At 43.7% G+C, this 16,233-nt stretch overlaps 1 protein-coding gene across 2 annotated transcripts; it reads right to left on the bottom strand.

Annotated features, from left to right (window-relative positions):
* Positions 1–3,412: 3,412 nt before the first annotated feature.
* LOC123121748 (DNA (cytosine-5)-methyltransferase DRM2) lies at positions 3,413–10,674 on the bottom strand. Of its 2 annotated transcripts, none has more exons than XM_044541779.1 (8): positions 10,246–10,674; positions 8,538–8,654; positions 8,322–8,430; positions 8,194–8,240; positions 7,943–8,095; positions 4,998–5,097; positions 4,816–4,907; positions 3,413–4,720 (listed from the first exon to the last, which is right to left on the bottom strand). In XM_044541779.1, the coding sequence occupies exons 1-8, from the start codon at positions 10,249–10,251 to the stop codon at positions 3,542–3,544; spliced, it is 1,803 nt and encodes a 600-aa protein (XP_044397714.1). In that variant the 5' UTR covers positions 10,252–10,674; the 3' UTR covers positions 3,413–3,541. The 2 variants fall into 2 exon arrangements, with proteins under 2 accessions (XP_044397714.1, XP_044397715.1); XM_044541780.1 differs by lacking the exon at positions 10,246–10,674 and adding an exon at positions 8,863–10,213.
* Between the last annotated feature and the right edge of the window lie 5,559 nt (positions 10,675–16,233).

The following is a 16,233-nucleotide window of genomic DNA, read 5'->3' as shown; positions in this document are numbered from 1 at the left end:
ATCAGTTGAGGATTTTCTTGCCACCACCTACATATAAACGAAATAAGTAAATGCTACATTCTTGCCTCCGCTACATCGATGATAGCAGAACTGGGATTGAAATATTTGAGGCATTCCTACGTGCTACAGATGGAGCAAAAGTTGAGACTTGAGACGGATGGAATGGTTTGCCTCTGAGAGTTGGCCAAGCTACCAGTGTACCCTTTCCATTCTGTTAAGCATATATGATTCCTTTCATGTCTCTTCCCCATGTACGATGCATTGGTCCTTACTCTGCTTCAACTGCTCTTTCCTTTCCCTTTTCCCTACCCGAAGGCAAGAGAAATCCACCCCTACTTTGCCTTTTCCAAAGATGCATCGGTTCTTGAGAAAAATTAACTCAGGCTTCTTATGGTCATAAAGCATGAGTAATTTTTTTGAAAAAGGATGCACTGAGGCCTCAAAACTTTGACTAATGACGTCTTAAATATTTAGATTAATTGCGACGCAAAGTAGCTTTATAATGACAATTTCATTAGGTTTAATAAATAGGGAAAGTATATTTTTTCGTCCCTCAACTCTTTCGAAAGTGTAGCAATGGTCCCTCAACACCAAAACCAGCAAAACTAGGTCCCTCAACTTTTAAAACCGGATAAGTTTAGTCCCTCGGGTGGTTTTCGTCCGGTGTGAACAGTACACATATGAACAGTAAATTCGAAATAAAATAGAAAAAAATCTGAAATTTGATGACATCGAAGATACTCAGGTGCACAATGTGCGTGCAAATTTTAGTCGTGTTTGAACGTTCAAGGAGCTCGCGGCAAAAAAAGAACGTAAATCTGCTCTATCATAGACAGTAATTTTAAAAAAGATAACAAACAAAATAAAAAAATCTGAAATTTCTTGGAATCCAAGATGATTGGGTGAGCAAGGTGTGTGCAAATGTTTTGGGGTCAAATGATATCCAAGGCCCTCGTAGCGAAATAAACAAAATAGTGTACGTGTGCGTGCCATTTCGGGTGGTTTCCAAACACCATGACCTCCTCGGATGTTATTTGACCACAAAAATTTGCATGCACCTTGCACAACCGAGCATCTTCAACGCCAAAAAAAATTAGATTTTGTTGAATTTTTTCGAATTTACTGTTCATTGTAGAGCAGATTTAATTTTGTCTTTTGCCTTGAGCTCCCGAGACGTCGAAACATGACGAAAATTTGCATGCACCTTGTGTACCCAAGTATTTTCGATGTCATAAAATTTCAGATTTTTTTTTGAGTTTGTTTACTAATTTTTTGGATTTACTGTTCATCGGTGTACTGTTCATGCCAGACGAAAACCACATGAGGGACTAAACTTATATGGTTTTGAAAGTTGAGGGACCAAGTTTTGCTGGTTTTAGAGTTGAGGAACTATTTCTAAACTTCCAGAAGAGTTGAGGGATGAAAAATACAGTAAAACGCGAAAGCAGGTGAATTGATCACAGCCACCCGGTGGGGATCGGACGATGCCAGGGAGATGACTAGGCTGGTTCAGCGTACCGCTTCGCAAGCGCATCCGGATCGCCAGTTGTAGATCCAACGGCTTGAAGCTGTTGCCGGCCAAAGAACAGTAACTGAAGAATAACAGAGGAGAGGGGAGCCTGACAATACCCCCCAAGAAAAATGCCAGACATGGGATTGACAGAGGTATCCCAGCCCAGCCAGAGAGAGGATACCTCCATTGAACATTACGGAGGTGTTTGTTTCGTCAGTTTTTGGCCGGGACCTTACAGCGATATCCATTATCGTTACGTGTGTTTGGTCTGAGTCGGGCTGGAATCCCAAACCGCGTAATCGGTTACCGCGCTATACAAAAACGATTACGCCCACACCTGGCCGTTAAGCGATCCCATCCCCAATCCACCTTTCTCGCCCACGTCTGTTTCCTCTTCTTCCTCAACATCTTTTGCGTCTGCCTCGCACGAGCCACCATGGCCGCCGTTGTCGCCGTACCACCAGGGTTGTCGTCCACTGCCGCGGTCGCGTCCGCTGCAGCCGTACCACCATGGTTGCCGTCCACTACTGCGGCCGCCTCCGTTGCCGCCGTACCACCACGGCCGTCTCCATTGCCGTTGTGCCGCCGGCCGCCGCAGCAAATCTGTCCTCAAACCACGCGTGCAACATCCTCAGGTCTTGGTCGTGGAGCAGGAGAATCACGCAGGGGCAACCCTAATCGCAGTTTTCTTTTCTCATCTCTTGGTTACCGTTACCTGAGTGAGTGAACCAAACAAACCAGCGACAGTCCCATTACAGCCGCAAATGCGGGGTAACCTCATTACGTTACCATTTACGTTAACGGAGCCCCAACCAAACACCTCCTATATATGCAAAAAGGAAACAAATGGAACCAAATATGACTAATTAACTGATGTATAGATTGCAAAAATGTTCTATGTATGCATGCATTACAATCAGAGGCGCTCACAAGGAAACAAACATGACCAACTAATTGATTATTAGGATTAAAAATGAGATAAAAGGAATGCACTATGTATGCATGTATTACCATTAGACACTATAAACCAGATGCCAGACATCCTGAAACACGCTGTACTTCAACTAAAATAAGAAAAATGACTAGACATCCAGAAGCCCCATCGCCCTGATGCCTATGTTTCTAATATCTAGTTTAATGCTTTATCTGGCCACTGAATCAGTATCAGTAACCTAGAAGGCATCATCTTCCATAGTAATTCATATTACAGAACTCATTTCTCTGCAATGTGAATATGAAAAGGAACCCAAATCATTGTCAGAGATACTGCATACTTCCAAAGTGCATCTCATTTGGATCATAAACACTCAATTATTCAAACCTAGAAGGATAAAACACCTATCAAGTATCAACCAATCACTATCACTAGGATCAAAACAAACTATACACAGAGGATAGAACACCTATCAAGTATCAATTGACATCCAATATCACTAGTATAAAAAAGTTATACACAGCAAGCAGAACAAACCTAACATAACGATGGTGATTGATCCAGGCACCACACTCCCTTCGATGATCCCCAGGACTTGCTTCCACCCATGGGGAAGTGAGTCACCCAACATGGCAGCATCGACAAACTTCCTCCGCTGCCTCTAAATCCCCCACTGCCCCTCCGATGCAAACCCATTCACGAACCCAGCAGCTCAGATTCCAGAGCATCATGTCTACTTGTCTAGTGGGCAAAGTTTCCACTGTTGACCTAATTGGTAGGTTCAACAATAGCTTCCATACAAGAACAAGGGATGTTTCTACGAAGTAAAAATGGGAAAGGAGGAAAACTGAACTTACTTTCTGCCTGTACAAGATTAGAATCTGAAAACAGTTGAAGGGACAGCAATAAACCTTTTTCAAATAAAGACGAGCAGGCTCTAAATTAGTTAGCAACAAGAAATCATATAGCTAAAGACTAATGCAATGTTTCTCAGAAACAAACATCCTTCACATCAACACAATGTTTAACATAGATGAAGTTGTGGATCCTAGAGATAAGCATGAAATGATAAAACATTAACTAAAATGATTAGGCTACATTCGCCCCATAGCCGACTTTACAGCATCCACGATTCTGAAGTAGTGGTAGAACAAAGCAGATTGCTCGCCCTCCAAGCCATCACGGTGGTGCCTGTTGCTGCCGGCAAGGTTGTTACATGGGCTGCCCCCAATCACCAAGTCAAAGCCGCCAAATCTTCTAACAAACGTTGCAATTCTATCGTCAGTAAGAGATTTCACGTCAGCAATCTCAATTAATGTGCCAGTTTGAGTCTGATCCCACCAACCCCTCAAAATCCTCCTATTAACTTCGCCTATCTCAACAGAAACTACAGTCCTCATGTGGATCCCAAGCCTGTGCAGTGCTACCTCTCCTCCTCCAATACCAGTGAATAAAGATAGCACATTAACACCATTGGGATACATGTCCTTCAGCACTGACAGGTGATAAGCAACGGTATCTACTTGGAACGAATTGCCAAGAGATTTGAACCTCTCTGTTTTGCCAACTCCCCTTGTGTGGTCCCTTGGAAAACCAAGCAGGTATTCTACCTCATCCGGTTCCAAATGAGCAACTTTGTTCTTCCCAACCCAGACAAGATTCCATTTTCTGCACTCATCCATGACATACTTTTGAACACTTTTAGGTGGTGGATTGCCTGAGCTTGCAAGAGCACATTGGATTCTTTCTGTCAATTTCGCACTTGACATGCTTGTCTGCAAACAATTGAGTTGCCTTCTCGGGTCCCAAGAAGGCCACCACTTCTTGTAATGAGGAAAAGCCTCAAATATTGTCTTTGGAGGGAGAGGCAGGAGAGGAAATCTGTTCTCAATTGGCAAATTATGGATATAGCCTCTTTTTCTAGCAGCTGCACACAAGTGCTTAGAATCCACAAACTCTGGCTCAATGTCATACAGGAATCTTGAAATTGTCGCCCATACACCTTTTGGAGCTAGTGCCACATTTTCATAGTAGAAGAAAGGTGGCCCAATAGCTTGTTGAGGAAGCCGTCTGGTCACTGATCGTAGCCTATCATTAGGCAGGTTAAATCCAACCATTGGATTTGGGAGAGGCATTGGTTCTTCATGGCTACCATCCAAGGGCCGTCGATTTCCTTGTGCTGCACCTCCATACCGCTTCCGCTTTTTCTTGCTCCCTTCCATCAATCTTGCTCTCTTTCTCCCTCCCAAAGAATCAAAGCAGCTACCAGTAACCTGCCAAATTATACACAAATTCCAACGTCCTTGCATCAAATCAAAAGAGAGAAACCATTTTTTTTATTCGAATATACAGTCAAACCACAAGGTACCTCATAGTCAGACAAGTTCCCATAATGACAATCTCCTGCAGCCTGTGATGCATAGACTGAATCAGCTAATACAGTGAGAGCGGCATCCACACCTAGGAAATTTCAAACATAAATATACAGCATAAGGTGCCTTCTCCATGAAAGCATGACTGTCAGGTAACAACTTCAAAAAAGAGGCATACCACATCTGGTAATAGCCATATTTGCTTCATCTTCAGGAAAGCCCATGTCTACTAAGGACTTGATCTTGTTGTCCTTCTCTGACATCTCTCTTAGGAAATCCTGCACAGAGGCAAAGCAAAAATAGAAATTAGAAAATAATTTATATATCTCACTTCCTTTTCAATGCCAACTAAGTGACCAATGATAGGGAAATACAAGTGCACAACAGCATCTACAAGGGCACAGAAAAGGAGGGCTACAGCTAATCAATGATCAGGAAATATATAACACATTTCTTTGGAAAGCTCCTACTAAGACTAGAAATTCCCCGATAAAAGCTAAAGAGGAAAAAGAAAGAATATGGTAGAGAAATTTGACATGGCGCTCACTAAACCTCCACAATATCTAACAAGTCACCCAAGAAACAAGAGAAACGAAACTGAACAAGAATCAATGAGATCGTTTAGGAACCCAACTTGTTATTCTCTGGTGCTGTTTGAGAATGATCCAAACACAAAAGTTAATGTATGCATGAACACGAAAGCTCATCATCTTACACTTGAAACAACTACCTACACCAGCAAGATGAAGCACTTCTGGCTGTGCTGGAATAAACTTTATAGCTTCAAATGATGGAATTTTGTGCTGGATGCACAGCAGTGACGAATCACAAGTTTCTGGTCTCATCATGTTGCTTTCCTTATAAAAACTGATGGTTGATGAGGCAAATGGGTGTATAGAAGATTAATGATAATATTCCCATGCCACCCTATTTCAGGTTCATTGCCTTGCTCGAATTCGATGTATTTTTGGCTGAGCAGGTGGAATAGACATCAAACACTCCATATTCTTTCCCTACTTGTTATAAATCATTACATATAGCCAGGTCTTCCGAAAACATATATATCTAGCCATGAATAGCATTGAACTATACAATATTATCTTCACTCATTTTATTTGCATATAACTTGTGGCATGATCTATGATTTATACACACTAATATGAAATTGTGTAGCATAAATGGCCGTAACACCCTTTTTGCCCTCATCCCTAAGCGCCATGCTAATAGCCGTACAGTTCAAGATGCACTGACTGGGAATTGCTGGGTGCAAGACATACAGGGCACTCTCTTGGATATATGGGACCTTGTGGGACCTTGTGTCCAGTGTGGAGCTCCAGAATGATATAGAAGATGAGCATGCTTGGAGATTTGCTGGGGATGGGCAGTAGTCGGCAAAAAAGCTTATGAAGCTTTATTTATTGTTTCAGCTGGTCTGGAACTTTGGAGGTCGATTTGGAAGTCATGGAGCCCTAAGAAATGCCTATGGTTGGTTGCCCATAATAGATGCTGGATGGCTGGCCGCCTTTCTCGGAGGGGTTTGCCACATCCAGAATGCTGCCTGCTATATGATCATGAAGAGGAAACAATACATCACATCCTTGCCTCTTGTGTCTTTGCAAGAGAGACCTGGTCACTCTTGTTTAGACATCTAGGTCTCCCTACTTCGCTCCCCAATCACCATCTGAGCTTTTCTTTGATTGGTGGCTCAGAACCATCTCTATGGTGCCAATGTTCAATGAAGGCTGATTTGAACTCCTTGATCATCTCTGTGCTTAGATGATTTCGAAGCATCGAAATGATTGTGTCTTCCACGGGAGTTCGCGTAGTGTCCAAAGGGTGCTGCTGGCTGTTAAAGATGAGCCGCAGCTTTGGTCCATGGCCGAGGCAAAAGGCTTGGCCAGGCTGACCATGGGACAGCCTTAATTTGGTCATGCTTGAGTGTTTTATAGCTGTTTTAGTGGGTGTGTGGGTGCCTTTGTACTCTATGTACACTTATTCTTCTTAATGCAATGATGCACGGCTCCTGCATATTCAAGAAAAGAAATGTTTCGTTATGGGATTTGCTGGGGATGGGCAGTAGTCGGCAAAAAAGCTTATGAAGCTTTATTTATTGTTTCAGCTGGTCTGGAACTTTGGAGGTTGATTTGGAAGTCATGGAGCCCTAAGAAATGCCTATGGTTGGTTGCCCATAATAGATGCTGGATGGCTGGCCGCCTTTCTCGGAGAGGTTTGCCACATCCAGAATGCTGCCAGTTATATGATCAGAACAGGAAACAATACATCACATCCTTGCCTCTTGTGTCTTTGCAAGACAGACCTGGTCACTCTTGTTTAGGCATTCATAATGCAATGATGCACAGCTCCTGCGTATTCTTCTTAGTTGAAATTCCTAGTGGCAAAATAGAGCAGTGGGACATAACCAGTGGCATAAATGATAAAAACCCTTCTAAATTAGTGACTCTCTATGTTTCTGGAAGAACATCTATGGATCGAATCCCTCCTATTTCTCAGCTCTAACAGGTAGGTGTTGCTCTTCTGAGGTTGGCCTTAGAGGGAAGTTTGATGCAACTAGTCTGGTACCTGAAGTTCTTTCAGGTGATATGATTTTGTGTAAGTGAAAGTCAAAAGAAGAATCTTGAACTATGTCATTTAAGTTTTAAGGCCTTATCATCCTACCTGCACACTAAGTTTCCAACCCCACTTTGATTCTACTGAGACAAGATGAAGTAGGCCACATCACTAACTCTACTAGCAGTGCAAGATAGATTTATTTAGGTCCAGCTATATTCTTGCTTCTTTCTTTAGTATTCAGCATTTAGCTTGTGCTACTTCCAAACCCTTCTGAGCTCAGTTAGATTATACCTATATCTTAGACTATATAAAAATCCAAGAGCATATTTGTTGTGTAAATTTGCATCTCTGAAGGTTAAAGCACATGTATGGGCAATATATTCCCTTGGATATGATCATATGAAACTCTTGCATAGCACCCATTAAGAAGAGAAATCATAAGAGAGCTGCTCAACGCATGCATATGGCAAAGATTTCACATCATCACATGTATCAGCATACATATGATCAAAGATTTCTCAGTTACTGAACTAATGATAGAGAATCAACTACCTCATCACCAGAACTATCAGGGTTGGGCTCTCTCCCATCAGCATCATTGTCTCCATCCCAGTTTTCAAAATCAAAATCATCATCATCTTCAACACTCTGGGGGAAGCAGCCAGAAGTAGAGCAATTACCCGCTGCAGCGTCATCACCCAGTGTCTGCAGTTCACATGACCAATTGTAACATATAATTCTTGCCACCGTGCAGCGAAAGCATCATAGGATAAACTAAGTAGCAGAATCATATGGACAAATACCTTGTATGTGAGAAGTAGTTCCAGCAACGCATTTGCATCACTGTGCCCTGAAAGCAAAAACCTGGTTAAAACAGGAGGGCAAAGGCACAAAAAGACAATGAAATGAAATTGATTAATTTCAGTATTACCAATCTCCTTAATTCCCTTCAAGACCATCTCTTTCGGGAAACCCATTAACACATATCCCTCGACTAACGAAGTGGGTGGTGCTTCCTCGTTGGCCCACCCATTAGAATCCTTTAGACAGTTGCATGAACAAATATCACACTATGATCATAATAAAAAATCCTAGCTAGCTCTTGTTCAAAAAGACATAATTTTCTATCAAGCACTATCCGCCGTACCAGCGTGGAAGGACCAGCGGCATCCAAGTTCCTGAAGGCCGGAGCCGATGAGGGTTCAGCCTCACCATCACTTTCCCACTCAAACTTATCACTATCATCGTTATCGCTAGTCCAGTCCTGTGACATGTCACATGAATTGTCAATACTGAAAAAAAACTACCAGCAAAGCAATTATAAAGAGTAAAATAATATGAATGAGGAATTTTACTGTGCCACAAGCCCAAAACAACAAGATATCAAAATTGAAATCTCTATCGAAATCAGCACAACCAAATTCAATTCTAGAGCCTAAAAGGCTAGATCACACCAAAAAGGAATAAAATACCATTTGTTTATTATTGAACAAACCCCCCTCAACCTCCGTTCTCCGGTCACAACAAGACATCAAGCTAACGCCAGAAGAGTATACATCAGTACAATTAGAAACATCGGTTATGGGGATGCCTAACAAACTTAAGTGTGAACATTCAGAGGTCCGGAAGAAAATTTCTCTGGGAACTAGAACACATTAAGAATAAGAGGGCATTTATGGGACGACACTGATCAGATTGGTAAATCTGAAAAGGTGATCAGATTAAACAGGTTTGCCCATTTTGTCACCTGGAATAAGATTAACCAAAAAAGACACTACTGTAGTACAGCTTGGCGGTGCATGCATCAAATTGATAAACAAAGATACTTTGCGACCGAAATTAACTGCTCAAATGCATGAGGTGAAGTGCCAGAGAAGTAAGAATTTTGGACCATATGGGTGGACCAGTGTAACACAAACTAAAACCGTACAGTTCCTTATGCTATATGCCTGAATTCTGATCACAAGAGTGTCAACATGTCGTCATGAATGACATATGAAACAAGATCATGCACGATTGAAAACGAAGGCAAAATCAGCACAGCCCCATTCAACTCTACGGTCCAGAATGCATCAAGTATAAGAATTAAAAAAGGATTGAATGGACCATAAAGAAAAGATACACATGAGAGTGTCCTATGAAGAAGGCATTCAGTTTGTGCTGCGAACAATCAATATTCAATCTTTCAGTTGTGAATTCACCAGAGGCTGGGGTTTATCCTCCTCCCGGAAAAAGAAAAAAATGGTGTTGTGAATTCACCTATACAGATCAATACTTTGACAAAGTATTGCAGCAGAGTATTTGGCGTAATCCATTCATGACCTATGCGTGAAAATGCAGACAAGGACCAGTGAGCTGATCACATAGTACAAGAAACAGACTGAGGAGCTAACGAGACGATGGAACATGAAATCCGGTGAGTGCTATATTCTGAAATCAGCACAGGCCGAAGCCGATCCAATTCTAGGGTCTGGGACACACTGAATCCCCTCTTAGGTGTGACAACTGAGGAACGGGGGGCATTTTTTCGATCGAAGAAACCAAAATAACCTCGCGTGCGAACCAAATCGTCTATGGAGAGATACATCACCAATAAATAAAAACGCGAGATCTTCCCAACATCTGGGGGAGTTCGTTTGATTCGATTTGCGCCGTAGACAAGAGAAAGGATACCCCTTTCCGAGTGTTTCGGGTCAATCGAAATTGGATGTAGTGCGCAAGGAGTCCTAGGTAGAAATCCTATGAACTGCAATCCTCACATAAAGATTACTAAGCATTCCATTTCTCAATCGAAAATCCCTTGAATCATATGGGCCCAGAGACCGCCGTAACAGAGGAAGGGGAGGAGAACCTACCACCATTGTTGATCTGAGAAGACGCGCCCCCTCTGGCCTTCTCTCTCTCTCTCTCTCTCTCTCTCTCTCTCTCTCTCTCTCTCTCTCTCTCTCTCTCTCTCTCTCTCTGCGGTAAAGATGGGGAGGGGGAGCACGAGGAAGAACGGAGGTGGAGCCACGGAGGAGAGCGCGACGGCCAAGGAGCAGGCAAGCACACGAGGAAGGGCGGAGGTGGAGCCGCGGAGGAGACCGCAACGGCGACGGCGACGGCGGAGGAGGAGGCGAGCACTGGGGAGGGCGGAGGCAGATGAGGGCAACGGTGACGGCGACGGAGAGTGGGAGACGACAGCGGCGCGGCCTCCTCTGCCCCCTCTCTGCTTTAGACGAGGGGCAGACGAGGCGAGGCTGCGCTGCACAAATGTGCTGCCCTTTGTGCGGCGTGCTACCCACACGGACGTTTATTCGGGTTTCTTGGCGAGAGAATGAAGACAGTCGCCCGCCGTGGTTCTCTCTCGGATGTGTCGCTGCGCACGCAGGGCTGGTTACACAGTTTGTGTGCGCAGCGCACATCTCAAGGCATGAAGGAGGAGAGAGAAGAAGAGCATCTCACATTGATTGTGATAATAATGGAGCCAGATTCCCACCTTATCAGCCTCTGACTAGTTGGTGGGAGGCTTCGTTTTTAAGTGTTTTTTTAGTGTTGATAGCGTTGGTGTTATGTTGCGTAATGTTCAGTTTGATGCTAAAATTTTCAAAATACGAATTTCTAGTCACATAATTTGACATCAGGTACAAATACGGTGCTTTCTCTCATATCCAGTCGTACGACATGTCCTATGTGGCGTGCCAGCGCGGAACAGGTCCACCTGTCGGTTTCTAGAAGCAAATTTATTGCAGATAACTCTCTCGTATTTTATTAATTTAAGTATAAAATTCCTAAGATAATGAAAAAAAACCGTGGCAACGTGGTTCAAACACATGATCTTCTGCTTGGTGACTCGAATAGCTAGCCACCGGTAGCCCCCCCACACACACAACCCTCCCCCCCCCCCCCCCCCCCCCCGCAAAAAAAACTAGCCACCGGTACAATCACTTTTTTTGGGGAAATGCCCTAAGGCGTACTTTCTTAACTTCATATCACCGTTACATCAAATATAATGTCCGGGAGAATCACAGCAGGTGGATCACCGTCCCAATTAATTACAAGCTTTGAATCATAAACATGCCTAGCCAAATTATGTGCGACCCTATTAGCTTCTCTAGGGCAGTGTTGGAAGCACACTGCACCTAATCTTGTTGCCCGTTGGAAACAATTTGCGAGAATTGCCGTCGCTGGACTCCAAACTTCAGTGATACCATTGCATGCATGAATCAGTTCTAGTGAATTAGACTCCATGAGAACTCCATCACAACCTATATTTTCAATCATCATCAAGCCCTTCTGCATCGCTAAAGCCTCTGTTGTGTTTGCATCATGGACGTTTTCCAGTAGCCAAGAACCACCGGCAACTGGCTCTCCCATGTGGTTGCGAAGAACTGCAGCTGCTGCACCCGATCCATCTTGGAAATAAGATGCATCCACATTCATCTTATAGCTACCAGCTGGTGGTTTTTCCCATGATATTTTCTGTGGTTGTTCGGCACTCTCCGCTGCTGCGAAGTTTGAGGTGATAGCATTGATCGCAAATGTAGTTCTTGCCGGTGGTGTAACAGAATTCCCTTTCACAAATTCTCTCCTCTGCCACCATATGTACCATGCTCTCACCACTACTGATTCTGCAACACCGAGGTTTGATAAGGTCGGTCTTTCTCTCACATTATTGCGGATGATTTCCTCCAGCACTACACTGCCCGACCGATCTACTGTCAATGCTTCATCTATGATCTCTGGCAGGCCCATTGCTCGCCATACTTCCTTAGCACGTTGGCAAGTGAAAATTAAGTGTCGAATATCCTCTGCCCCGTCTGGGCATAGCGGGCAGTTAGGGGGCACCTTTATGTGTCTGTTCGCAAGGACAGCTCGAGCCGCAACTGTGTCGTGCAATGCCTTCCAAGCAAAAATCTTAACCTTTGCTGGCACTCTTAATTTCCAGAGATTTTCCCATACTGGATTCATCATTGAGCTGCCCTGTCCTTAGGACCTTCTGATTTGTGTGTCATGCTGGTGGTGCCATTCAACATAGTATGTTGACCGAACTGTAAATGTATATGATTTCGTGAAGTTCCATGCCACAAAGTCCTCCATCAGCTAGACATTCAAAGGAATCCGCAAGATCCTGTCAACATCTATCGGAGAGAAAATGCTTCTGATAAGAGCTTCGTCCCACTCCCCTGAGTACGGGTCGATTAATTCTTCCACTCTAGAAAGCAAGAAAGTACCTTTCGGGGTCAGGATCTTCCTGTTTGGGTTGTTTGGCACCCAGCAATCCGTCCAAATGTTGATGTTTGAGCCTGTACCAACACGCCAAATATGACCTCTCATGAATGTTTGTATACCCGAAACAATAGATTGCCATGTAAATGAGGATCCTCTCTTATTTCCGGCCTTCAACATATTGCCATCAGGGTAATATTTTGCATGAAGAACTCTTGCGCATAAAGTATCAGGTTTGGAAATCAGTCTTCAACACTGTTTTGCAATTAATGCCAAGTTGAAAGCATGGAGATCAAGAAATCCCATTCCACCCTCATTTTTTGGGATGCACATGCGCCACCATGCCCACCAATGCATCCTCCTTTGATCTTCCTCATCACCCCACCAAAAGCTTGCCATGGCATCCGTGATTTCCTTGCACACTTTTTTCGGAATCTTAAAGACACCCATAGCAAATACAGGGAGGGATTGAATAACTGCTTTGAGCAAGATTTCTTTACCTCCAAGAGATAAGCACTTCTCTTTCCATCCCTTCAGATGAGCAATCACCCTCTCCACCAAGTAAGCAAAGCTATCACTCTTATCCACTCCAATCATAGCTGGTAAACCAAGATATTTATCGGACATGGCCTTTGTCATTATATTCAGCTCTACACACATATTTGCTTTTATCTCCACGTCCACACAAGGGCTGAAGTATATGCTGCATTTTCCTTCACTCACAAGTTGTCCTGAACTTGCACAATATTGGTCAAGAACTTGTCTCACCGAGGTTGCATTAATAAGATCTGCTTTCATAAGGATTAAAGAATCGTCAGCGAATAATAGATGTGAAACTAACGGTGCACCCCTGCACACCTTTACTCCTTCTATGCCATGCACCTCCTCCTGGTGAGCCAACAAACTCGACAAACCCTCTGCACAAATCAAGAATAGATATGGTGATAAAGGGTCTCCTTGCCGGAGACCCCTAGAAGGCACAAATCCATCCGTCTCCTGATCATTGTACCTCACTCTATATTTAACGGATCGCACACACGCCATGATTAGTGTCACAAAGTTGTCATGAAAACCGAGTCTTTTCATCATTCGCTCGAGGAAAATCCATTCAACTCGGTCATAGGCCTTGTGCATGTCCAACTTACCTGCACAGTAACCAGTTTTTGCTTTCTTGCAATTTTTTATTTTATGCATACACTCACAAGCAAGCAAGATATTATCTGTGATCAACCTTCCAGGAACAAATGCACTTTGCACTGGGGCAATTATATCATCCATGACTCTTCTCAATTGGCTTGCTATCATCTTCGAGATGATCTTGTACAAGACGTGACAAAGGCTAATAGGCCTATTGTGTAATTTGCTCGAGCCTATCAACCTTAGGAATTAAAACTATGATAGTATCAGTCCATCCCTCTAGTATTACCTGGTTATTAATAGCATTAAGCACCTCCTCCGTCAACTTGTCCCCAAAATATGCCAGCATTTTTTGAAGAAAATAGCATGCAAGCCATCTGGTCCGGGAGCTTTCATATCCCCAATGGAGAACAACACCTTTTTGACCTCCTTCGCCGTATAATCTTGCATCAGAATTCCATTCATATGATCATCAGCTTTAGGGATAACTTTATTTATTACCTCCGGGTCTGGTTCATCTACCTCTGTTGAGAATAACCCTGCAAAGTAACCTGAAATAAAAGGGTTCAGATCTGGAATGTTATCTCGCCAAACACCAGACTCATCCCGTAATTTATTTATTCTGTTTTTAGCTCTTCTGACTGATGCATAGTTATGGAAGTAATCCGTGTTTCTATCCCCTGCCTTCAACCACCCAATACGGCTCCTCAACACTCAGTACATCTCTTCATGTTCCAATAATTTCTCCACTTCTGCTAGGAGGTCACGTTGCCTTGATAGGTTTTCATCTGTCATGGTATCTCTTGTAACACGCTCCAATTCCTTCTGCACCCCCCTTAGTTTCCTTCTTGCATTTTTTAGCACCGTTATGTCCCAATTGTGGTGCTGATTATGTACAAACGCAAGTCTCGAGGAGAGACTATCATCCTGCGCAGCAGTATTTGCATCAGCCCAAGCTTGTGCTACTGTTTCCTGGAACTTGGTCTCCCTTAACCAACGCGACTCAAAACGCAGGACTTTAGGCCCAACTGGCACATTCGTTGTAGGGTCCAGCCTCACCAAAAGAGGCATGTGGTCAGACCGATAATAGTCCAGGTGTTCCACCACTGCTCCACCAAATTCCTCGTTCCACATGTCATTTGCTAGTGCCCTGTCTAGTCTTGCTCGAGTTTTCCCCCTTTTCCATGTGAACTTATCTCCCACGAATCCCACGTCTGTAAGGTTACAATCCTCAATTACATCTCGAAATGCCTGCATGTAGTTCGGAGGCCTGGGATTTCCACCCTCTTTTTCAAAGGTGTACACGATCTCATTAAGGTCCCCAACAATCATCCACGCACGAGAACTTTGTGCATGTAGGTCTCTAATTCTTTGCCAGGTTTTATACTTATCCTCGCACTTTGGTTCTCCATACATTCCTGTTAATCTCCATACTTTGTTTGTTCCTACTCCGACATCAACATCAATAAAATTTTCCATCTTAAACCGCAAGGTTACTTCCATCTCTTTCCTCCAATACATTACCAGGCCTCCACCTCGGCCATTGCTTACTGATATTTCCTTGTGATCCATTTTCAATCTCTTCTTCAAGCACTCAGCCGGCCACTCCTCTAGATGAGTTTCGGATAGAAATATCACATCCGCCTTACACCGCTTCTGGACTTCCAGAAGCGCTCTCATTGCCGCAGCCTATTGCAGGCCGCGACAATTCCAACTTAATATTTTCATTATGTCCGGTCAGTCTCCACTAGGGAGACTGCTGATATCTTGTTCATTAAGCTTGAAACCACATCACCTTCGCCAATCCTTTGCTTCTTCCTATTTTGGTTTCCTTGTGGTGTCGTAGCACTCCCATTAGAAACTTCCATAGTTCCACTAGAATCTGGATGGCCTTCTAGCTTGTCAACTATCGCGAGAACCTTAGTTGACCTATGTTTAATAGCTTCAGTCTCACCAGAACCCTTATACGGCACAAGATCTGTACTAGGTTCACCTCCCTTCATTGAATTAGCTATCCCCCCATCTGTCAACACCACATTAGTGTCCGCTATGCGTTTACCGAGGACGCCTTCTGTATTCTCAGTCATCATCACTTCCTGACTCCCAGTTTCAATTGTTTGTTGTTCTGGAACTCCTACCCCCTTGTACTTGTCCTCTCCTTCTGTACCATCTTCCTCACCTCCAGTAGTTTTTTCTCTATTTATATAGTTGTGACGCCAAATGATATGTTCAGAAGTACCACCATTGCTCGTACCCGGTGTGGTTGGGACACGCGTAGTACGACCCCCGCGGCCCGGTCCACGGCCGCCACCACTTCCTCTTCCTTGTGCATCCCTAACATCCTCGGTACCTCATCCTCCACCATTTGGGCGACGTCCACGTCCCCCTCTGCTGCCTCATGATGCGAGTATGAATGGACCCCATTCAAATTTGCTTTTATCATGCTCTCCCGAACCACACTCGTGCCAATGGCCCATGAATCCACAAGCATTACAAAA

The sequence above is a fragment of the Triticum aestivum genome, chromosome 5D (genome assembly GCF_018294505.1).
Source record: "Triticum aestivum cultivar Chinese Spring chromosome 5D, IWGSC CS RefSeq v2.1, whole genome shotgun sequence".
Taxonomy (NCBI): domain Eukaryota; kingdom Viridiplantae; phylum Streptophyta; class Magnoliopsida; order Poales; family Poaceae; genus Triticum; species Triticum aestivum.
This window is presented reverse-complemented; position numbering and strand designations above follow the sequence as displayed.

What these genes read in the sequence shown, in the direction of transcription:
- LOC123121748 (XM_044541780.1), bottom strand. Translation starts at nt 8,922, where the DNA reads ATGTCTTGTTGTGACCGGAGAACGGAGGTTGAGGGGGGTTTGTTCAAT. An exon ending in AACTACTTCTCACATACAAG is followed by an intron (nt 8,096 to 8,193) that starts GTATTTGTCCAT and finishes TGTGAACTGCAG; the next exon opens with ACACTGGGTGATGACGCTGC. An exon ending in TATGGCTATTACCAGATGTG is followed by an intron (nt 4,908 to 4,997) that starts GTATGCCTCTTT and finishes GAAATTTCCTAG; the next exon opens with GTGTGGATGCCGCTCTCACT.